This window comes from Sebastes fasciatus, chromosome 7 (genome assembly GCF_043250625.1).
Source record: "Sebastes fasciatus isolate fSebFas1 chromosome 7, fSebFas1.pri, whole genome shotgun sequence".
NCBI classification, from domain to species: Eukaryota; Metazoa; Chordata; class Actinopteri; order Perciformes; family Sebastidae; genus Sebastes; species Sebastes fasciatus.
In genome coordinates this window covers 35,410,682-35,434,487 of record NC_133801.1, presented here as the reverse complement: position 1 = coordinate 35,434,487, position 23,806 = coordinate 35,410,682, and the positions used below count along the sequence as shown (strand labels likewise).

Here is a 23,806-nt window from a genome sequence, read left to right as displayed (position 1 = left end):
ACTGACTCAAATAGCTGGATCGGATATCGGTGACAATGGGGCCGATCTATTCAATTCAATTTTATGATTATATCAAAAATATATATATAATTTTAATTCCTGTTTAAGTTAAGGTTTACACTTAAATTGTAATTCCTGATAATTTTGATGATTTTTTACCAAGTTGTTGGTGTGCGATTTATTGTTTAAATAATAAATAGCAATTAAATAAATGTATATATATGTATTTATTGGTCACATTTTGTTTTACAAAGTTAGGAAAGCAATGTTTAAGTCAAGCCTGATGTTGCCTTACACATAAAAGAATGATCCCAGTCACTTTCACACAGTGAGGCATACAGCTTATTAATTAAACACAGGTATCGGATCGGTACTCGGTATCGGGCGATACCCAAAGCCCAGGTATCGCTATCGGGACTGAAAAATTTGGATGGGTGCATCCCTAATTCAAATTCTACCAATAGATCCCCAGAAATGTTACACACTGTTCTTTTATCCTGAATATTTTCTCATTTAGATTAAGATCCATGCAAATGTCTAAATCCCCAATCATAATGAATGCACCTGATGTTCCTTGACATTTTTAGCTATTTACTCTGTCATGTGCCAAACTGTGATTTAAATGTTTTCACAGGGATTTCTCATCATAATGTCCACTGAAACATATTTAATTTACCTATTTTATTTAATAATAAACCCTGTTGACTAGTGTCCTAGAGTATAGAAGTTTGTTTGGTGATTTTAATCTTTTTTTTATATATATATATATATAAACACAGTAAAACACCCACACAGAGGCAAACGAGCAGCACTATTGTCTTTGTCCTCTAATTGAAACCATTCTTGTGCCGTCTCTATCTCCTCCTCTATCCCACAGAGACTGGAGCCGGTGCCATCCTGGTGTGCTTTATGTCTATGTGCCAGCGTGTGCATGTGTTTGCCTGGGAGGCTGCTGGAGCCACTGAGCATATTAAAGAGCTGTTTACTCAGCTGAGGCTCCATCTCCCTTCTTCCCAGTATAAAAGTTGCACACACAAACACCCGCAGAAGGACGCAGGCATGCACAACGATTGTCAAGGGACCAGCAAAGACAAGTTAAAACAATCTGATGGTAAAGAGGGAGCAGTCTTACTACAGTAAGTCTCTCTTTTTACAGCTTACCATAATAATAAGGACACTGTAACCTTTTCTGATAAAGAGCAAACAAAGGCCCCTCTGCATATAGAAGTGCTTGATCTTTAGTCGCCTCTTATTCCTACGGTGAAGTCCACTACTGATACAGCTACATACGCCCGCAGTGCAATGACACAGTGCTACGGTAGCTGTTTTATTTCTTCTCCTTCCGAGCGCTTGCCAGTTATCAAACTGGAAACTATTCTTGTGTGGGATTTTAAACAATTCCTCAGTCAGTCAGAGAGATGCCCTGTTTGATGTTTACTAAGTGAGGATAAGCAGTAGAGAGAGCAGTAACAGTTCGTCACTTAACAATACCAGTCTTCTTTTTTGGCACGCAACAAAGGCTGCAGAAAATGTCAGAATTAGAATATCGCAGTTTTCATGCTTGCTTTTCTGCTTCAAAGCAAAACTGCAGAATTAAATATAGCGAGGAAAACAAAGGCCCTCGCATTGTAATTAGAAACATTGCGATATTTATCGCTTATTAATTCCGGCAGTATCTTTTTCATGTGCTCTTTCCTGTATTCAAATAAGGCCAAACTTCAAAGGGCCGAGACAGTTAGCGAGGAGGACGCAGGCACATGACACTCATCCTACTCCGCTATAAATCTGTTAATTAGTGTACAAAATGAACTCATTTCCACCGAGCCAACTCCCTATCAAAGACATGAGTGAAATACTTCAATGTGTTTGCTTTGGCACGGTGCTCGTGTCGAACTGCCCAGTGAACCAAATCCTTATCAGACACAAACAACCCGCCCACGCTCGGCTCTGCAGCTAGCCTTGAGTGATGTCAGGTCCACTAAGTGTGTATTTTATGAGGTGATCCAAGCGGTGTGCGTGACTGGCTCGTTGGCTGGGGACACAGCGCTGGTCTCTTTGAAGTCCGCTCCCGACAATGACACTGCTGTTGACTTTGAGTCCGGTGACTCACGGTGAAGCAACAGGCCGACACACGGGATCCAAAAAGAACACTATCACTATGTCATCAGTGGCTTTTTTTCTTACAGGAAGTGAGACAGACTATAGCTGTAAATTACAGACTTGTGTTTCTTTTTCTTTCATCAGTCTCTGTTTTTGTAACTGTGAGCGAATGCATGTGTCATGTCAGCGAAGGTACAGAGACTGAATGGGGTTAAATGTGTAAGGGAAGGAGTGATTATCTTCTAGGTTTCTGTTCCAAGACTTCACCTGAACAGCTGCACCTGTACACAGACACTTGAGGGCCACGTCAGCTGCTGTCTCTTTGTATCTCCTGTCATTCTATCTGTCTCTGTCTGCTTTGCAGTGTGCCATATTGTTTCTGCTCCTACCTTTCAGCCTCCCCGCCCCACTTACCCGTCACTCCGTTTTAATTGTCGAGCTCAATATCTGTTTGTCTTCACGCAGAACCCTTTCCTTGACATGAGACACTGCCTACTCCTGTTATGGCTGTGGGGCACCTAAAGGTGGAGTCACTTTATGCTGACTGTGTAATGCACATTGTGTACAGCCTAATAGAGCTATTTAATGCCCCCTGGCAGCCGGGCCAGGTGAGAGCTGGCAGTGTGAGTTATCATTAGTTTGAAACAGTCACTCAGACTGACATCACAGCTCCTTTACATTAAGTGCAGCCTGTCACACCACTGCTACACACACACACACACACACACACACACACACACACACACACACACACACACACATCGTATCAGCATCTTAAGAAACCATTCTCTCTTGAAATAAAGCACTTTTTTGAGAATATTCCTGTAGATGCACATACCTCCCACGAGGAACATCGATGTCGTCTTTCCTCCAGCGTACATTTGGCTGAGGGTCTCCTTGTACTTGGCAGCGGAACTCCACCATCTCCTCTTCCAAGACCACCTGGTTGATGGGCCTACGGAGGAAGGTTGGTCGCTCTGCAGGATGGGTACAGAGGATAGAAATAGATAACTTTATGATGTAATGCAGTGGGTTCATGTGTGTGAATTTAAAGTGCATGCATATATTCCATACAGTGGCATCTTACAGAATGATCCCTGCTGTCTACTCACTATTTTCTCTCTTAGAAATTCTACCTCAGTCATTCTCTTAGTCTTCAAGTCCTCTTCTAAGATCATTATATGGACAAAGAAATGTAGCAATAGCCTTAAAAAGCATGATACCCAGGAATTAAAATTCCACTGAGAAAGCAAACGGCCCAAAGGTATTTCTACTTTTCAGCTCAACATACATTGGAGACATACCCCAGGTTGAGAGCTCTATAGTAACTGAGAATATACAGTGACATGTATGAAGGTTGCTCTAGAGAAACAAAGCTTACCAAACACTGTAACTTGTGCCGTCTCGCTGTCCCTCTCTCCGACCATGTTGGTACCCACACAGATGTACATGGCAGCGTCGCTCTTTCTTGTGTTGGAAATCATTAGCTTCCCTCCTCGAATCTAAAGAAAAAACAGTTTTTCCTTAAATACACAGATATTACATTTAGATTTTTTTTTCTACTGTCGTTACATTTTTCACCCTTTTTCTCTTCCCTATACACAGAAACAACAAAGGAATGATCCTTCACTTGCTTCCAACACATGAAAACACTGTTAAATGTGTTCAATGGCTTCCAGAAGCAAGATATGTTTTCCTATGTGCCCAGAGACTAAAAAGACACTTCCTATTGAGTGCAGGTATTAAAACGGATGGTTATAATACTCACGGTGATCCTATCATCCTTGTCGTCTATTCGCACTTTGTCTTTCTTCCAGTAGATGGTGGGTTCAGGATGGCCTCTGGGAGGAACACACTCAAGGATCGCCGGCTCCCCTGCTGCCACCACCACGTCTGTCGGGTTTTGTCTGAAGTCATCTCGCAGCACTGAGGGGGAAAAGGAGGAAATGGTTCAGGAAGAGGGCAGTTGTGTAGCATAATGTTGAATTTAAATGCCAAAATGTTAAAGTCCACCATTTTTTAAATGTTTTCATGTAACTATAAAGCAAGGGATCTCTGCATGTGTGTCCTTTGCGGGTGTATTGCTGAGGACCCAAGGGAGTGCAGTGCCGAATGTGGTGCAATTTGGCCAGATGGTGGCACTATAACAACACATGTTACGTTTTAATTTTAAATCTCAGGAACATCCTGGATTCTGTGGGTCCAGACAAATATATGCATGTAAGTCCATTACCGCCATTTTGAATTGTGTCCAAATCAGTTTTTACGCTACTCCTCCTAAAGATTTTGAGCAATCGTCACCAAATTTGGTAAAGTACATCTCTGGACCAAGCCGGGAAAAGTTACTTTTTGGGATTTTTGATTTTCCATACAGTTTTGCTATAGCTGGCTCTCAAAGCGATAGGATGAGTGGTTCCCAACAACGCTACAAGCAGCAATACAAGCAGCAATACTGGGAGCCAAACAATCGGCCCATTCCGAATGGCCACGCCCCGAACGTGACATTTTTTCCTACTATGGCAAAGGCATGACCCGCCCTCATGCCTAAACATAACCAATCCAACCAAAAAAGGCATCGAGTACTAGCCAATCAGAGGCAGAGTGGGTAATGCCTCAGTCATAGTCATGGGCACTGCACCAGTATGTATTACATTGTATGCACAACACAGTGTGAATGCATGCAGCTTTCATTGTGGCTATTTAAATGGGATGTGCAGCTTCATCTGACAAGGCGAGCACAAGTGAAAGCTAATTGGAGCTAATGGAGGTCCCTGTGGAGGTAGCAGAACAAACAGAGACAGAACGCCCTGAAGCCTGGTGTCATTCACATGTGAGAGCTCACAGGGGTGCAATGCTGCTTCACTTTGCTAGCATGTACACATTTACACACTTGCACACAAACCAGATATGTGCTAATGCACAAAAAAAACAGTGGGTGGTCTGATGAAAAACTGTGGCCTTGTATCTAATCACCCTCAGGTAGGCCTTTCATCACAGAGATAGCCTCTCACCCGGAAAAGTGTTCAACAAAACACACGACACCAGCTCATTATAAAGCACGGCAAGCAGCTGTCACACACAAACACACACATGAGCACACAAATGTACACTAACATGCTAAACTAGCAGGATACAACGTCCATACCAATGAGTGAACATACGTACATAATACCTAATGCAGTAAACCGGGGGTCGCTCTGGCTCTCCCCCGCTGTGTGCACTCCTACAGATCTTTCCCCATTTGATCTACAATAAATCCAATCTGTGGAGTAGCACTTTAGGAATTTCAGCTTCAGCAGTGTCCATCCACGCGGCAGCAACGGACACATGATTCCTCTGAAGGATAAAAGGACTGAGCTTATTGGAGGATGTTTGAAGATGCTTGAGGAGGGCTAAATTAAGGGCAGCACCACGGGTCCTTATGTAAATTCCACATAACACCGGGGACAATGGTGGGGAGGGTCCAGGATTATAAGAGGGGATAACTGGTCCCCGCGCCGCAGGCTTCTCTCATCTTTTCATTCACTCTTCTTACCCTCTCTAAAGACAGCCATTGTCTTTATTTATTTGGACCAAGGAGAAGAAGGACGGAGGAAGCGAGGATGCTTTCAACCCAATTATCCTGGGGATGCACCGGGGTACAGAGTGGGACTTTTGTGTGACATGAATTCAAATGAAACCTTTACACAGGAGAGAATACAGAAGAGGTAGAGGTTTTCTCTCTCTAATGCAGGGCTGCCCTATAAGAGCTAAGGTAATTAGCCAGAACCAGCGTTGCGGACCCCCTGGCCGGGGTGGGCATAACAGCCGCCACCGCTGGGCTCTCTGTATTTGCATTACAAACAGAAGTCCTGCGGTTTAAAATCACAGCCTGGTTTGGACCTTGCACAGCCTGTTGTTTTCAAGATCGCGCTGGATTTAATTGCTCCTTTCCATTCATTGCTGATAGCACCCATGGGATCTTTGTCAGAATCAATTCCCTTTGAAACGGAACAGTGACAAAAGAAACACACGTTAGGTGCATCATTAAGGTGCTGGTGCCGTGCTGTCTGATCTAATCTAATACTGCACGGCACGTCACAGTAGATGCATCCCCGCCCGGCAATCTGAATAAATACACAAAACGTAGAAAAATTAAAAAAAGAGTGGCCACGAGATACAGCAAATAAAATGTGATATACACACACTTGTTGAGGATTAAACACTACAAGCAAGCAAACAGATGACACACCGCTGGTGAGGGATTACGCCCTGTGTGTCGGTTCAGAGCTCGCTAATACCGAGAAAACATTCTGAACAGATACATTTACTAAGTAAATGGGGGTAGGGGCCAATCCAAATACACTTTAGCACACTGTCTAATCCTAGGCCCTGTTCACACCTGGTATCAACATGCATCCAGAGTGTTCCGATCACAAGTGGACAGCTCTAAGTACAGGTGTGAACGCACTCAAGACGCATTGAGGAAGCATTGAGATCTGATCGCTCAGACCACATTCAGAGGTGGTCTGGGCCACATATGGCCACATTCTTTTAGCAGTGTGTATGTGAATGTGTCCTGGGCCACATTAACGTCCGCCTTTCATCTGACGTTGGGCTGGGATCCGCGGGGTCGCACTGCGCTCCTCGTGTGAATAGACAGGCAGATGTGAGCCTCGCGGCATGGAGACGGCTTCTGTGCTTTACTGTATTCTGTCGGTACAACTGTATTTTAATAAAAATGTACTTTATCCGTAGGCTACACATCTACAGACTATCAGACTAGGCACGGGAAGTGCATTATTATCATACTGTCGTAGTGTTTTTGTTCCGGTGCTTTGCATGGAGCTGACACCCGCCCGCTCGTTCGCTCTCATCCCAGACACTGAGGCTCTGTACCCAGCTGTTGCCTGGTGAAGGCAGCGATGTTGGTGGCATGGAGGTCCCCGGGGACGGCTGGTACAATAACCTTTATTTTTGATGTTAATACAATGTACCCGAACTCACAAATATGTAGGATATTACTACTAACATCCATGTAATATTACGTCACAGCGTCTGCTGTATCAGCCGTGTGTTTACTATGTGTTTATTTGCATATAGAGCGGGGAAGTCAGATCCAATCACAAGTGGTCACTGGAAAAGCATGTGGAGACGCATTCTAATGCCAGGTGTGAACAGACGTACTTAAAGCTGTCCACTTGTGATCCGATCACTCGGGACGCATGTTAATGCCAGGTCTGAACAGGGCCCTAACTACAAGGTCATCAAGGTCACCCTCCTACGGTTAAAGCACACACACACAACTCAAATATTCATCCCCTCAGTGCTTCATTACAGTATGAGCATGTATCTCATGTTGCCTGCAGGCACCTCCGTGGGCTGAACTGCCCTGTGTGTCGGGGATCATAAGGCAAGTGAATGCTTTTGTATTAGAATCATAACATGACTGTTTTCTCTGTTAACCTATGTGAAGTTTATCTGATATGTGTGCATCATTAACTGGGTCTGCTGCGTGTTTGCCGTCAGAATTTGCACTCTCCAACTCCGAGGCCCTGTAGGCATTCAGGCCCGAATCAGCCGACAGACGTAAGGTAATTGCCTCTCTATCCCCCTGAAACACTCTTCGCTCTTCTTCCACTGAAAACATCTCACCTCCCATGGAGTTCCAGCAGGCCCCAAACTCTGCCGTCTTGCTTACTTGCTTATTAATATTTATATATTTTTACATTTACACCCCTCCGTTGGCAAGTGCTACATCTGTCAATCCGGCTGCAGGCTAAAAAGAACCCATATCTGAATAATATTAATCTGCCTCACGTATTTTATTTATTTATTTATATCCCAAATATCAGAGGAGTGGGCTGATTTGAATGAAAGAGCATCAGGCGGGGGGCAAAGCATGGCAAATCTACAGCTCTTTCAGCTGGCACTGTTTCAACTCCTACAACTTAAAGGGGAGGGAGTCAGGTTGCAATTTGCACTGAGAAACAGCCGAGGGGTTGAGAGTGGAGGTCTTTGCCAAACTAAAAACAAAAAGGAGACACCCACACAGTAACTTTGTGGACCAGATTGTCCTACATTGGCAGGGGGTGGGGGGGGCTGTGCTAGCAACCATTAGGGAGGTCTGCCTATGTGTGTGTGTTCTTACTAAGGCTGTCAAAGTTAACGCGATAATAACGCATTAACAAAAATTCATTTTAACGGCACTAATTTCTGTAACGCATTAACGTAACTTGCAATATGAAAATAGAAAACCTAAAGAGACCATCAGTGCTAAACATGTCATACTAGCTTGTCGCGAAGGAGATTAAATAACGCTCCAAACTTACGCTAAATTTTGGTGAGGAAAAACTGGCATGGCCATTTTCAAAGGGGTCCCTTGACCTCTGACCTCCAGTTCAGTGAATGTGAATGGGTTCTATGGGTACCCACGAGTCTCCCCTTACAGACATGCCCACTTTATGATAATCACATGCAGTTTGGGGCAAGTCATAGTCAAGTCAGCACACTGACACACTGACAGCTGTTGTTGTCTGTTGGGCTGCAGTTTACCATGTTATGATTCAAGTATATTTTTTATGCTAAATGCAGTACCTGTGAGGGTTTCTGGACAATATCTGTCATTGTGTTGGGTTGTTAATTGATTTCCAATAATAAATATACACATACATTTGCATAAAGCAGCATATTTGCCGACTCCCATGTTGATAAGAGTATTGAATACCTGAAAAACCTCCATTAAACGTACATTTTGAACAGATAAAAATGTGAGATTAATTTGCGATTAATTACGATTAAATATGAACAATCATACGATTAATCGCAATGAAATATTTTAATCGATTGACAGCCCTAGTTCTTGATAGACTCAGCACAAAAAAAAATCCGATGCAGATACATGACAGCACACACACCCGGCGTCATAGCGAAGAGGTGGCAGGGCAAGGACAGGTGAGGAGAGATATTTCGTACAGTGCACCCTCTTCTCCCACCCAAGATATTACTCACTGGAGGGTGACACCGCTTGTCGGTAAGATTAGTGGGGAGCCTTGACTGAAGCGTCCAGCCTGCATACCGAGATAAGTACTGACAAATGTATTCACCTACACCTAGCTTTGGCTCACAAAGGTTGTGCTCACGCCACAACACCACAGACTGATGTCTAAAACTGAATTTTTTTTCCCCCTCCGTTTTGACATTTACATCACTTTGATAGACCGCACACACAAAAACCTCTACACAAACCTGACAAACTGCGGAATATTTCTAAAAGCTGCAGGGCTTTGGTATCTTTTTGTAATCCTGCAAATGTGAATGTTTGCGTGGTTGTTATTACTTTTCCCTCCTCATTTACTGCCGAGAAAAGACCCTCCGCGCTTTCAGAGATACACTCCTGGGTCAGGGGCTAAGAAACACAGAGAGAGATTACAACAGCTAGAGGCCCGGGGCAATACCCCGGCACCCAGACCCACCACCTTCTACCCACACTCTGATTAGAAAATAAACCATGCACACACACAACCTCGGAGAGCTGTAGAGAGGTAGCTCCGAGCTATAATATCATTTCGTTCGAGTGCTTTTTGCGCTTCATCCGGCAGAGTGCTATTACAATACCGCCATTTTCAATTCCACCCTTAGAGAAGAGAGACAATATATATGTCACTTGACAAACACACACCAAATCCACTCTATGTGCTGTCATTGATGTTTTGTATTACTGTTGACGCTGAAGGCGGGAGAAGGATAATGCCACCCTATATATTACTACACCGTGAAAGGAGATGTGCTCCATTTGTCTGGATGCAAGCTTTTTCTCCTGCTCCGACTCGCTCGTTTGCCCTCCCACCGGCCAGGGCTGACCTTTGCCCCCCCATCCAGATGCAGAAATTACCCCCTCAGCAGGCAGGCGAGCAGCAGGTTCACACATATCCCCTATATTCCTCCACCGAGGGGTTGCAGGTCAGACCGGAGAAACAGCTGCACAAATATGGCCGGCTGGCGGTGCCCAAGGCTGTACCTCCTCTGAGAACAGAGTAGAGACTCTCATCATTAGCACAGCTCATCACCATCCCTCTCTGTCTGTCTTATTCTCTCATATCACCATCAGAGGTCATCCTCTGTTTTTCTTTTTCTTCCATCTTCTCAGTTCAATCCCACAGCGTTGTCCCGTGCGTTGCTTCTCGCCCCCTCCGCTCACTTTCACTCGCTTGTCAGAGCTTTCTCTGCACAGACTGCAGGTGAGGCTTTTGCAGATGAAGCCATATACATGCATGCCCGATCATTCTCCACAGACCACGGCCAGGCCCGATATGATCTCCTCCACCACCATCCTCCCTATCTGCAAAATCCTGAGCTAAGGGATTGTAAATAACACTGTCACTTTCACAGATAAGATGCAGGAAATATGGAAAGGAGCGAAGGTAAAGAGAATCATATGGTCCGCGGCGATACCATAGTGGGGGGAAATCACAGGTGGCGATATCATGTGAAATGTGCATCTTTAATAGAGCCTCGGATGGAATAAAAGAGACCGAGCATGTGTGCTCTGGTGAGAGAAAAGAGGAGAGGCATAACACAACAGGGGATGACGAGGGGATGCCTGATCAAGGTCAAACTGAAGAGGTGGCAGGGAGCACAAAAGGTGCTGAATAAATGGGGCTGACTGTAAATGAATGGAGTGCATTCCATCAAACTCGTACCACATACTGCGCCTCCCCATCTGATTCAATAGATAAGCCTAAACAAACATCCTTATTTAAACAGCAGCCCCCGTTCAAAGCTCATTTTTCAAACAGTGCCCCTAATTTGGCCTAACAAGCCCCTGGGCAGCACAATAATGACAGTGGGACCACAGTGGGCGATTCTGCTGGCCCATCCAGGAAAAATGTGCTGAAAAATCACTGCTCCTGAGAAACAATATAATTAACTCTTAATGGACCCCTTTCCTTTAACAATACCAACACACACACACACAGACACACACATATACATACACATTCTCACACACACAGAATTCAATTTAGCCTAATCCATGCTTTATGGTAATGTATAGCTCATTAAAATGTTAGTTAAAAACTCATTAAAATTCACTTGAAGAAGTAATGGCTTCATTACAGTAATATGCTGAAAAGCAAAGAAAAAGACAAGGACAAGGAGAAGAAAGAGAGCAGAGAGCGACAGCTTTCTAATCACTTAATTGTGTCTAAAATGGAATACATTTGCATAATAAATAACGATGTGCTGTATCCTCCTCTCCATCTCTATCTCTTTCCATTCTCATAGCGCGTCTGTAATTAACAGGCGCCGCAATTAAAGATGCATTTTTACCCCCAAAAATGATTTCGGTGGCCACTCCAGTTCTCATTCTGTTGTCTTGTTTATGGTCCTGAATGTGTTTGCGGGGTTTGGCAGACGCAGACAGCGTGGAGCCGGCTGATACTGACGAACAATGTGTCCATGGGTCTTTGTGCCTGCTCTGATAAGGCATGATGTTGTGCTGATACTTGTGCTCGGTCCAGAATGGACACTTTACAGCCGGAAGGGGGAGTAAAGACGTGAGGGAAGAAGAAGGGGGGAGGAGGAGGAGGGGGTTGTAGATGAGAGCGGGATTGATTTCCTGCCAATTCCAGCACAGAGACAGCACAGACAGAGGTAGTGAGGCATCACGATGGAGCAGGTGGGTGTGCTTCCTGCATCGGGTAAGAAGGAAGTAAAGTGAGGAGAAGAGGAGAGGAAGTAGTGCACTCAGGCAGACAGGCAGATGTCTTCTCTCTTAGTCTCCTATTGCATCAGTCCCATCTAAAACGTGACAGATCATATGGTATGGGAGCTGCTAGAGTTTTGGGACATGGAGTGTAATAGTGTCTGAGTAAGCATATTGAGAACTGAACAGTGTGCCGCATTTTGGAACATCTGAACATAATTGAACTCCCTTTAGCAGCTGGAAAAGCTGCTCCCTCTACATCTTGTTGTGACTGGAGGTTTTGATTATTATCAAGAATAAAGTTCTGTAAAACAAGTTGGCCATGGTTTGCTTTTTGTCTTGGATGTGAATTGAAGTCTAGTGGTCTCTGGGCCTCCTACTCTGGGGAGACTCAGGCAGACAAGTCACTGTGAATCAGCATTGTGTAACACAATAGAAGTAGGCTAAACGCATGGGACTCTCATTAACTCCGGCTTTATGGTTATGAGTTACCAAACAACATTAAAGGTACAGTGTGTAGGATTTGGTGGCATCTAGAGTACCCCTCCGCTCACTCCTCCCTTTCCAAGACCGCGGTAACGCGAGCCGCCGAGTGCAAAACCGTGATAACAGCATTCGCCTCCCTCAGAGACCATCGCTCAGTGGGTACAGTATTCATCCTTTAACCACAAGGTTGGTGGTTCCATCCCCGATTCTTTCTGTCTGCAGGTCCTAGTGTCCTTGAGCGAGACGCTGAACCCCAAGTTGCTCCCTGGGCGCTTTACAGCAGCCCACTGCTCCTACAATGCTTAGGATGGGTTAAATGCAGAGGTCAAATTGAATGTACTGTATGTACCTGTTTGTATATGACAAATGTAATCAAGTTTAAGTTTAAGTTTACCATAACAACACTACTTAAGGAGCAACGGAAGTCAAACGGCGGCTCACGTTACCACAGTTTCACAAGCATGTTGGACGACTACGGTGGCCTTCAGGTAACGTGAAAATGTGAAAGGCTCTCTCTAGAGCCAGTGTTTGGTTAGTCTGTTCTGGACTACTGTAACAACATGGCGGAGCAACATGGAGGACTCCATATAGATATGAAGGGCTCATTCTAAGCTAACGAGAACACAGGTCTTAGAATAGAAAATTCAAGTCGTACAAGTGAGTATGTCTTTTCATCTGCCATCTTGTTCTCCTCCTACACCACCTCAAACAATGTCTTAATACCTCATTATTTTCTTTCTTCACCACCTCTCCCTCTCACCTGCAGTGTTACGGTTAATATATAGGACCCCCACAGTTTCCTCACGTAGCTGTTCAAGTGTAACAGATGTCACAAGTCCAGCTGTGACACACTGTCGCTCTTGAGGAGTAACTCTGAAAACAGGGAATTTGCTGGATCTGGAAAAAAAAGTCTAAAAAGTGCTGTTTGTGCTGTTTGTGTGTCTTCAGCATAGTGGTGCGAGCTGTGGCCTAATGACATTGAGATAGTGACCTTCCGCAGGGAAAGATAATCCCCAGGATGCTGCTGAACTGTGTCCAGCTGGATTCCCTCAGAGACCGAACAAAACACACACACACAAGCGCACACACACACACACATACACACACACAGACCGGCTTATCCGGTGTGGCACACTAACACGGGCATCTCTGGTGAAAGTGAAACCCCTGCAGCCTAGTTCTGCAGTCCGCTGTGTGAATCTTCATATAATCTTTAATAGCTTCCCCCTCTTTTTTCTTTATGCCAGCCTATTTGCTGCTGTGTCTATTTTATTGTTTTGGTCTATAATTGGATTGGCAGTAACGGCGAGCAGAGAGCCGTTAGGAGCTTGTAAAAGGTGTCACTCTGCTATGGCGGCCCCGTTTTAATTAAGCTCTCGGCTGGAGTTGAGCAGCTTTTATCTCGCTCGGTGTGATGAGCCCCAAGTGCTCCACGCCGTACTGCAGGACTGAAGGTTCACAACAGCTGTAGATAGCCCAGTTTACTGTACTCAGCCTCCCTCCCTAGACACCCATCTACATGCCGGGACCAGGAAGATACTGGGAGACATCATAAAATTTCAGCGTGTTTGTGTGTATGTGTGTGCGTGTGACATTACTGTTGTGCTCATTGTGACAGAGCCCCACCCATCAGTGGTGTGCAGTCATGTGTGTATTGGTGCAGATGCAGAGCCAGCCCTGCAACATGGCGACGGAAACTCTAAACGAACAAAACACTGCTGTAAATTCTAAACTAATCCTACTTTGCTGTCCGGCTGCCTGTCTGTGTGTGTGTGTGTGTGTGTGTGTGTGTGTGTGTGTGTGTGTGTGTGTGTGTGTGTGAATCTGAATGTGAGGCTGATGCTGGAGGCAGTGCTATACGTGGCATAATGATTAGAGAGGTGTTCATCACAGTCCCTGCCTGTTTCCCCCCTCCTCAATCCTCCTAATGGCCTCCTCAGATCATCTTTCCTTCAATCAATACCGCCTGAAAGGAAGAATCCCACACCTAAGGACACTGTGTTCGCCGATCACAGATCACAGGTGACACATTTTCCATACCGGGAATCATCCGCCGGGTTCTGGATCAGAACCTTACAGAGGACTTTGAACCAGTTCTGATATCCATCAAATGTAAAAGGGCTGGCCGTTTTCTAGGTGGGTGGCTGGGCGGGGGATACACTGGAGATTTGTGAGCAGAGGAAGGCTGAGGTCTGTCAGTGTGTGGCAAACAGATAGCAGGCAGCAGATGAGGCGGGGTGTTAAATCACATGCGGCCCAGATGCAGAGACATTTAAAGAGATTTATTGATCACTTTATAGATCTCAACTCTTGAGGAAGAGCAAAAATTAAACTGGATACGGAGATGACCTTTACAACAGCCTCACCAATGGATAGAGATTTTTTTCTCCATGACCCTGATGTGTGTATATATGTGTGAGCTGTTTATGATTGAAGGGGAAGAAGCGTTTCACCATTTAGTCAGAATGTGCATCTGAAAAATCCCCCCCTCCGTACAACCAGCACCACTATCATCCTGAAGATGTGCTATATACTTTATGTGTGTCTGCTGAAGCGTGATTGAATGCTGCACATAACATCTAAATACTTGGAATAAATTGTAGCAGTGCTGCTGCCTGCTCAGCGAATCACTGCTACATTAGGCTCACCTAAGTAGCACACACTCATACACACACACACAAATTACAATTCAAGCGTCTGTGCTGCAGAATCTGTCAGTTTGAATGGAAAGCAGTTGACCAGCACTGCACCAACACCACTAATAACAAACTGATCACTGCACTGGAATAGCAGGAGTTACATTCATCTGCAATCCTTTAGTCCAGTGGTTCCCAACCTATTTTCCTTGAAGCCCCCCCTACTTGTACAGTATCTCAGCTCCCCTACTTGTATCTAAGAAAAGCTGAGCCCCCAACGTCATCACCCTAAAAGAAATTACAAATCCTCGAACTTGAATAAGGTGATTCAGTGTGATTCAAATGAGTTAGTCTTTTTTTATTAAATCAACTCTCTTTAATAAATAGAAGACGTCAGTTTCGTCAACATGAATAAAGTGATGATATCTTGATGGATTTGCCAAGTGAATGCAGATACTAGGGGTGCTCATTTTGAAAATTTTCTTACCGATAACTGACCCTCGTTAACCGATTATTAACCGTTAACCGATGAGATTTGTGCCTCGTACCAGCTGCAGGAGCACAACAGATATTGGTTGACGGGAGTCTCCAGTTCAGCGTCCGGGAGCGTTAACTCAGCAGCTACGATGCTGCGTGTTGTGTCGCGGACATGCAGCCACTTTCCCAGTAAAAGTCTCCACCACACATTTAGTTTAGTTTAGCAGGTTGTCAGCTGTGTGTCTGCCCGGCGTAACTTTAGCGAGTGGCCAACAAACAGTGTGTGTGTTTGTGCTACGTTAGCAGCTCTAGCATTGCCGGAGGCTTCGTGCTCGCCGCCGCACACGTAGTCTGAGTAACTTTAGTGAGTTCCCAACAGACCGTGTGTGTGTGTTGGTGGTGAGTGTGAGGTTGTTGGTGGCGTTCTAGCTGTGATCGTAGGTGTAGCAGTGTGTGGACAGTTTATTTGTCGGTGAATAAATGCTATGAAACTACAACTCCTCCGCTCCGTTCAAGAGAGCCAGAGACCGGAGCCAACCTCCTGTATCATGCAACTCCAGCTCCGCCTCTTAAGGTGGGCTGTTAATGTGGACCAGCTTTTCTCCTTAAAGTGACAAGCTGCTCCTCTGAGCCGCTCAGCTTTTGAGTTGATTATTAACATTTCTTTTAACCGTTTTAACTCTTTTTTTGGGAACAAATTAATTGATTTACTACAACTAACAGTGTTAGAGCCGAAATAGACGTTTTGTTATTGTGGTTAAATAAATGTAATTTGTGATGTTGTTAGATTGCAGCTAGTCCGCCCCGTTAATACAGGTACGGGTCTCTCTTTGTGTACGTCAAGCAGGACAGCCAATAGGTTTTTGACTGCAGTGAAAATGTTGTTTTTGAAAGGCTAAATGCCAACAAATATGGATTGAAGCAGAATATTTCATCAGATTTTGCTACTAAGTAGCAAAAAATATATATCTTTTTAAATATTTTTTGATATACCCATATTTGTAAGTAAGTGTGTTATTATAATTTTAGTTATACATGAGCAAATCAAATTTTGACAACCTCAGAGCAGACAAATCCTGCCGCAACCCTGAGATCTTTGGCGTCCCCCCTGAGGGGGGACCAGACCCCAGGTTGGGAACCACTGCTTTAGTCCAGCTCAGCTCAGATAAATAAAATCCTAGGAGACAACAAACATGCATGCACACACAGAAGATTTACTGTATAGCTGACTCACATGTTTGTGCATAAACACTTCAGCATGTGTGCTGAAATGCTCTGACATTAACTATCTTAGCAGAACATTTACATGATTTATTGAAACTATAGCTTCCCTGGCGTCGCTCTGCGCGCGACAGTCCGGTTGCTTATTTCACAATCCAATTCGTGTTAATTGCATTACAGAGGAGTAATTGTGTTAGTTCCATCTGTAATCAGCTTACTGCCTCAGTGCAGCTGGATATACCTGTACACCAGGCTTATGTAACCTGCGTGCTAATGAGGGGAATTTCATTCATTTCGGGGGCACGGAGTAAAAACCCAGGATACTCACTCAGGTAATCTGGCCTGCTGGAACCGTCAGCCTGTATGTAATAACCCTGGTGTGTGTGTGTTTGTGCATGTGTGTGTGTGTGTGTGTGTGTGTGTGTGTGTGTGTGTGTGTGTGTGTGTGTTTGTGTGTGTGTGTGAGTCAATCCATGCTCATATTATCATGCAAATGGGAAACAATCTGAGACACACCACTGGCTGCCATGCTCAGGATCAGTGCAGAGCGCTGTGTCTAAACCATTCCTGTTCTGTCCCTCAGCCCTCCCCATTTTTTTTTTTAAACCTCTCCATTTCTTTCCTCCTGGTTTATCCCCCCCCCCCTCTTAAATATTCTCAGTCAGCACATCAAAAATGCAGATTAAACAGTACTGTTTCTTACCGTGTTGGTACTACAAACTTGTCCAATACATCTCTGCAGGCTGGAGATGTGAGGTTAATCATTTAGGCAAAGGAACAAAGTTAATGAGGCAACTTCTAATCCGAGGCTATTTGGAGTTCTGTCAACAGTATTGACTGCACTGCAGATGGGATAAGATATCGTTGGAGGGCACCGATGACCTACATAGCAAGGACAAGACAGTGGCTCAACAGCAGCACAGCAGAGCGATCCCACAGCTCTCCAGGGCACAGATTCTGCAGCAAAGACCCGACGCTAAAAAGACACTGTGTGTGTGTGTGTGTGTGTGTGTGTGTGTATGCGTGTGCAAGCATTTCCACTTCCACCCACACACTGTCCTTTATCTTTACACTCCCCAGCTTTCATATCAGCCAGTAGGAGAATGCAGTTTGCGACCAGCTATATACTGCTGTTACCACTAGCTGCTGTGCAGCACACAATCAATACTGATTTCACCTGGCAATTAGCTAATAATTCAAGGAGCTAGAGCCACTGAGCCAGGACCCCTAAAGATAGACTGTGGGAAGAGGGTGCAGTGGTCTGCCACATGTCTGCTGTGAATGATGCTCATGAGTGTTTGATACTGAAGCCTAGTGCATGCGTCTAGTACGAGCCAGAAGGTAAAATCAAGTGTGTTCCAACCACAGAGAACATTAAGGGCATTAAGGGACGTTAGCTGATAACAGGCAACAAGGTTTTATAACTCTACCATGATTGGGATGCACACAAACACTATGTAGACATGAAGTGGTCATTGGGAATCTATAATTGAGGAAAGCTTTATTTTTGAAGAATTCCTTAATAATTCCAAAGTCATAATGATTTCCAATCAGTAATTTGGTACTAATTACAAAAACCATAGAGACAGTGATTGATCCAATAGATTCCAAAGATAACTTGGTTAAAGGTAGGGCTGTCCTGAATACCATTCTTGGGCTTCGAAGCTTTGGTGAGAAATATTCAAAGGTATTCGAAGCTTTAATGTACGGCACAGCACGGCACGGCACGGCACGGCACGGCACGGCACGGCGAGACAGTGACGCACTACTCTACCCACACGCACCTCTAAACACAACAAACAGCGATAACATTTTGAGAATAACTAATAATAATTCATGTTAATATAAATAATGAATAATGTTGTGGGATTATTCCTGATTTCATGGGCTATTTTGGGATTTATACATTATTATTACATACACCACACACCATTACCATGGCAACGGTCGAAGTTTCGAAGCATTCGGGTCAGCCCTTATTAAAGGTAAACTTAAAAATGGTACAATTCAACATATATGGACAATTGAATTTCTAATAATAAATGAATAATGAACTAATATTTACTTGGATTGAAAGGCTTCCCTCTCCGGGAACCATCACCTTAACGTGGTGGAGAGGTTTGTGTGTCCCTATGACCCTGAGGGCTGTGTTGTCTGGAGCCTCGTGCTCCTGGTAGGGTCTCCCATGGCAGATTGGTCTTAGGTGAGGGGCCGGACTAAGAATGGTTCACAAAAACCCCAATGACGACACGAGGCAGAGGAGAAGTTACCCGGCCCGGAGGAAGCCCGGGGCCCACGTCTGGAGCCAGGCCCAGACGGAGGGCCCGTCAACGAGCGTCTGGTGGCCGGGCTTGCCACGGAGCCCGGCCGGGGATACCCCGAAGAAGGAACGTGGCACCCCCCTCCTCTCCATCCTGTGGGCTCACCACCTGCGGGAAGAACCGCTTGGGTCGGGTGCGCTGCCACACGGGTGGCGGTGAAGGCCAGGGACCTCGACGGACTGAACCCGGGCGGCAGAGGCTGGCTCTGGGGACGTGGAACGTCACCTCTCTGTGGGGGAAGGAGCCGGAGCTTGTGCGGGAGGTGGAGCGCTATCAGTTGGATCTGGTAGGGCTTACCTCTACGCACAGCCTCAGTTCTGGAACCGTACTCTTGGATAGGGGTTGGACTCTATTCTTCTCTGGAGTTGCCCATGGTGTGAGGCGCCGGGCGGGTGTGGGGATACTCACAAATCCCCGGCTGAGTGCCGCTATGTTGGAGTTTACCCCGGTGGACGAGAGGGTCGCCTCCCTACGCCTTCGGGTTATGGGGGGGAAAACTCTGACTGTTGTTTGTGCGTATGCACCAAACAGCAGTTCGGAGTATTCGGCCTTCTTGGAGACCCTGAATAGAGTCCTGTATGGGGCTCCAGTAGGGGACTCCATAGTTCTCCTGGGAGACTTCAACGCGCACGTGGGCAACGATGGAGACACCTGGAGTGGCGTGATTGGGAGGAACGGCCTCCCTGATCTAAACCCGAATGGTCGTTTGTTGTTGGACTTCTGTGCTAGTCATGGATTGTCCATAACGAACACCATGTTCGAACATAAGGATGCTCATAAGTGTACGTGGTACCAGAGCACCCTAGGCCGAAGGTCGATGATCGATTTTGTAATCGTATCATCTGATCTGAGGCCGCATGTTTTGAACACTCGGGTGAAGAGAGGGGCGGAGCTGTCAACTGATCACCATCTGGTGGTGAGTTGGGTCAGAGGGTGGGGGAAGACTCTGGACAGACCTGGTAAGCCCAAACGCGTAGTGAGGGTGAACTGGGAACGTCTGGAGGAGGCCCCTGTCCGAGAGATCTTCAACTCACACCTCTGGCAGAGCTTTTCTGGCATCCCTGTGGAGGTTGGGGGCATTGAACCCGAGTGGACGATGTTCAAAGCTTCCATTGCTGAAGCTGCGGCGGTGAGCTGTGGTTTTAAGGTCTTAGGTGCCTCAAGGGGCGGCAACCCTCGAACACCGTGGTGGACACCGGTGGTCAGGGAAGCCGTCCAACTGAAGAAGGAGGCCTTCCGGGATATGTTATCTCGGAGGTCTCCGGAGGCAGTTGCAGGGTACCGACGGGCCCGAAGAGCAGCAGCCACTGCCGTGACGGAGGCAAAGCAGCGGGTGTGGGAGGAGTTCGGAGCAGCCATGGAGAAGGACTTTCGGTCGGCACCAAAGTGCTTCTGGAAAACCATCCGGCACCTTAGGAGGGGGAAACAGGGAACCATCCAAGCTGTGTACAGTAAGGATGGGACACTGTTGACCTCAACTGAGGAGGTAATCGGGCGGTGGAAGGAGCACTTTGAGGAACTTCTGAATCCGACCAATACGCCCTCTATGGTAGAGGCAGAGCTGGAAGCTGATGGGGGACCATCATCAATTACCCTGGTGGAAGTCACTGAGGTAGTCAAACAACTCCACAGTGGCAAAGCCCCGGGGGTTGATGAGATCCGCCCAGAAATGCTGAAGGCTCTGGGTGGGGAGGGGCTGTCTTGGATGACACGTCTCTTCAACACCGCGTGGAAGTCGGTGACAGTGCCTAAGGAGTGGCAGACCGGGGTGGTGGTTCCCCTTTTCAAAAAGGGGGACCAGAGAGTGTGTGCCAATTACAGTGGTATCACACTGCTCAGCCTCCCTGGTAAAGTCTACTCCAAGGTGCTGGAAAGGAGGGTTCGGCCGATAGTCGAACCTCAGATCGAAGAGGAACAATGCGGATTCCGTCCTGGCCGTGGAACAACGGACCAGCTCTTCACTCTCGCAAGGATCCTGGAGGGGGCCTGGGAGTATGCCCATCCAGTCTACATGTGTTTTGTGGACTTGGAGAAGGCATATGACCGGGTCCCCCGGGAGATACTGTGGGGGGTGCTGCGGGAGTATGGGGTGAAGGGGGCACTTCTCAGGGCCATCCAATCCCTGTACGCCCAAAGCGAGAGCTGTGTTCGGATCCTCGGCAATAAGTCGGACTCGTTTCCGGTGGGGGTTGGCCTCCGCCTTGGCTGCGCTTTGTCACCAATCCTGTTCGTGATATTCATGGACAGGATATCGAGGCGTAGTCGGGTGGAGGAGGGTTTGCAGATCGGTGTGCTGAGGATCTCATCGCTGCTTTTTGCAGATGATGTGGTCCTGTTGGCATCATCGGTCTGCGACCTCCAGCACTCACTGGATCGGTTCGCAGCCGAGTGTGACGCAGTCGGGATGAGAATCAGCACCTCTAAATCTGAGGCCATGGTTCTCAGCAGGAAACCGGTGGATTGCCTACTCCGGGTAGGGAATGAGTCCTTACCCCAAGTGAAGGAGTTTAAGTATCTCGGGGTCTTGTTCGCGAGTGAGGGGACGATGGAACGTGAGATTGGTCGGAGAATCGGAGCAGCAGGGGCGGTATTGCATTCGCTTTACCGCACCGTTGTGACGAAAAGAGAGCTGAGCCGGAAGGCAAAGCTCTCGATTTACCGTTCAATCTTCGTTCCTACTCTCACCTATGGTCATGAGGGTTGGGTCATGACCGAAAGAACGAGGTCGCGGGTGCAAGCGGCCGAAATGGGTTTCCTCAGGAGGGTGGCTGGCGTCTCCCTTAGAGATAGGGTAAGAAGCTCAGTCATCCGTGAGGGACTCGGAGTAGAGTCCTTGCTCCTTTGCGTCGAAAGGAGCCAGTTGAGGTGGTTCGGGCATCTAGCACGGATGCCTCTTGGGCGCCTCCCTTGGGAGGTGTTCCAGGCACGACCAGCTGGGAGGAGACCACGGGGAAGACCCAGGACTAGGTGGAGAGATTATATCTCTACTCTGGCCTGGGAACGCCTCGGGATCCCCCAGTCAGAGCTGGTTAATGTGGCCCGGGAAAGGGAAGTTTGGGGTCCCCTGCTGGAGCTGTTGCCCCCGCGACCCGATCCCGGATAAGCGGTTGAAGATGGATGGATGGATGAAAGTCTTGGTTTCCCTATAATTAGTACCTTATTACATATTTAAAAATGTAAAACAAATCATTAAGAAATTACAGACAATCGTTACCAAAATGTCTTATTTGAATTATCTTAAAATAAATGTTAGGGCTGTGTATTCACAAAAATCTGTCAATACGATACATTTCATGATACAGGGGTTACAATTCAATATATTGTGATAAATTGCGATACTACAAGTAAGGCGATATATTGCAATTTTTAATTTTTTATCTAATTTTAGGAAAACTGTCATACAAAGAACACACCATCATATGCATAAAATCTGAGTAAAAAAGTATCCTTTGTATGCAATCAGAACAGCAGGATCTGCATTTGCATTAATCACAGTCCCTGTAACATCATAGAACTACTTTGAGGGGGTGCATACACTGAGAGGGGGCAACTCTTTTTAACTGAAATAAAGTATTGACTGAGTCAATCTTTGCACGTAAATTATGAATTCAAAATTGATAAGTGTTTTTGAGAAACGATACAGTATCACAAAACGTACTATCGCGATACTCAATATTTTCTTCTACACCTTATACATAATACATCATTTGGATTTGAAACTATGCCTACCACTCCCACGCTAATAACAAAACCCACAAATGCTACTAATTTCATGGCTCAAACCTTTTACAGTAAACGCAGCCTTTGATCCGTCCTGAAATCATCCTGAAGACAACTCCATCTAACGCTTGGATCAAAGGTGACTATTCTTGCCATTTAAGACAGAAGGCCCATTTTTTTTCTTTGATTAATTCCAGGTCCATGAAAGGTCACTGTGATACAATGACATTTGAAATCGTCATGTCTAACCCCAGAAAGCGGGACGTCGGGGAGCCATTAGGAGGGGCTGTGGATGGGGTGGACATTTAGTGTGGCTGCAGACACCACTTGAGCTGCTTTTCTTGCCTCTGTTGGAATCCCTGATTGCACACAGTCACTGCACTCTCAGATCAGTGGGGGTGGTTGACACACATATCTATGATACAGACACACACACACACACACACACACACACACACACACACACACACACACACACACACACTGATGCTATAAATCCCCTGTATGTCTGAACACAGAAACAACCAGACGCACTGTCCCCTGGGTAATGAAAGAGCATTGTGAGACTGTGGTTGCTGTAAAACCCAATTAGTGTGTGTGCTTTTATCAGTTCTCTCAGTTAGAGCCACACATTCAGATAACAACTTCCACGAGGCTGTCTGGTGGTCTGCCCCCTGCTGGACACACACAGCCAAACAGGTACATATTGGAAATGATGTAGTATTATGGAGGGGGGGATAAATGGCTGTGATCATGTATTCTGGGTTAATGTGTTCTCCATAGGAGGCTTAATCAAGATAAATGAGTGTAAAATAAATCACTTGTCTTTGCAAAGGTTAATTCATAACACTATACATGAAAACAAAGGCAAAGTCAACGACCCACACACCAACAACCACATGTTGTGTATCTTTCAACATGCGTGGATCATTTAGATCTCAGGCGGTGCAAGAAAACCGCCTCCCTTCGCATCGCACGTAATTAAACAAAGGTTACGTCTGTTTCCGGTTTCTGCTCGGCACGTCTCAGAGCTGGATTTTCTTGCCTTCTTCAAATGACTATAGCTGAAGAACGAAGCGGTGGCTGACAGCGTCACAACACCAGCCTTATCCCCTGTCTTCAAACACCTCCATCTCCCCACAGCCACATAAAAGAGCAGA

General features: G+C 46.0%; 1 protein-coding gene across 20 annotated transcripts in view; it reads right to left on the bottom strand.

Moving 5' to 3' along the window:
* Positions 1 to 23,806, bottom strand: part of robo2 (roundabout, axon guidance receptor, homolog 2 (Drosophila)) — a 429,877-nt gene that overhangs the window by 79,691 nt on the left and 326,380 nt on the right. For 19 of the 20 annotated variants that reach the window (XM_074640484.1, XM_074640483.1, XM_074640482.1 and 16 more), the window contains 3 exons: positions 3,869 to 4,026; positions 3,482 to 3,602; positions 2,939 to 3,077 (listed from right to left, as the gene is read on the bottom strand). In XM_074640484.1, the coding sequence (XP_074496585.1) occupies positions 2,939 to 3,077; positions 3,482 to 3,602; positions 3,869 to 4,026 (418 nt within the window). Of the gene's footprint in view, positions 1 to 2,938; positions 3,078 to 3,481; positions 3,603 to 3,868; positions 4,027 to 17,308; positions 17,529 to 23,806 lie in introns of those variants that run through there. The other variant, XM_074640502.1, reaches the window with a different exon arrangement.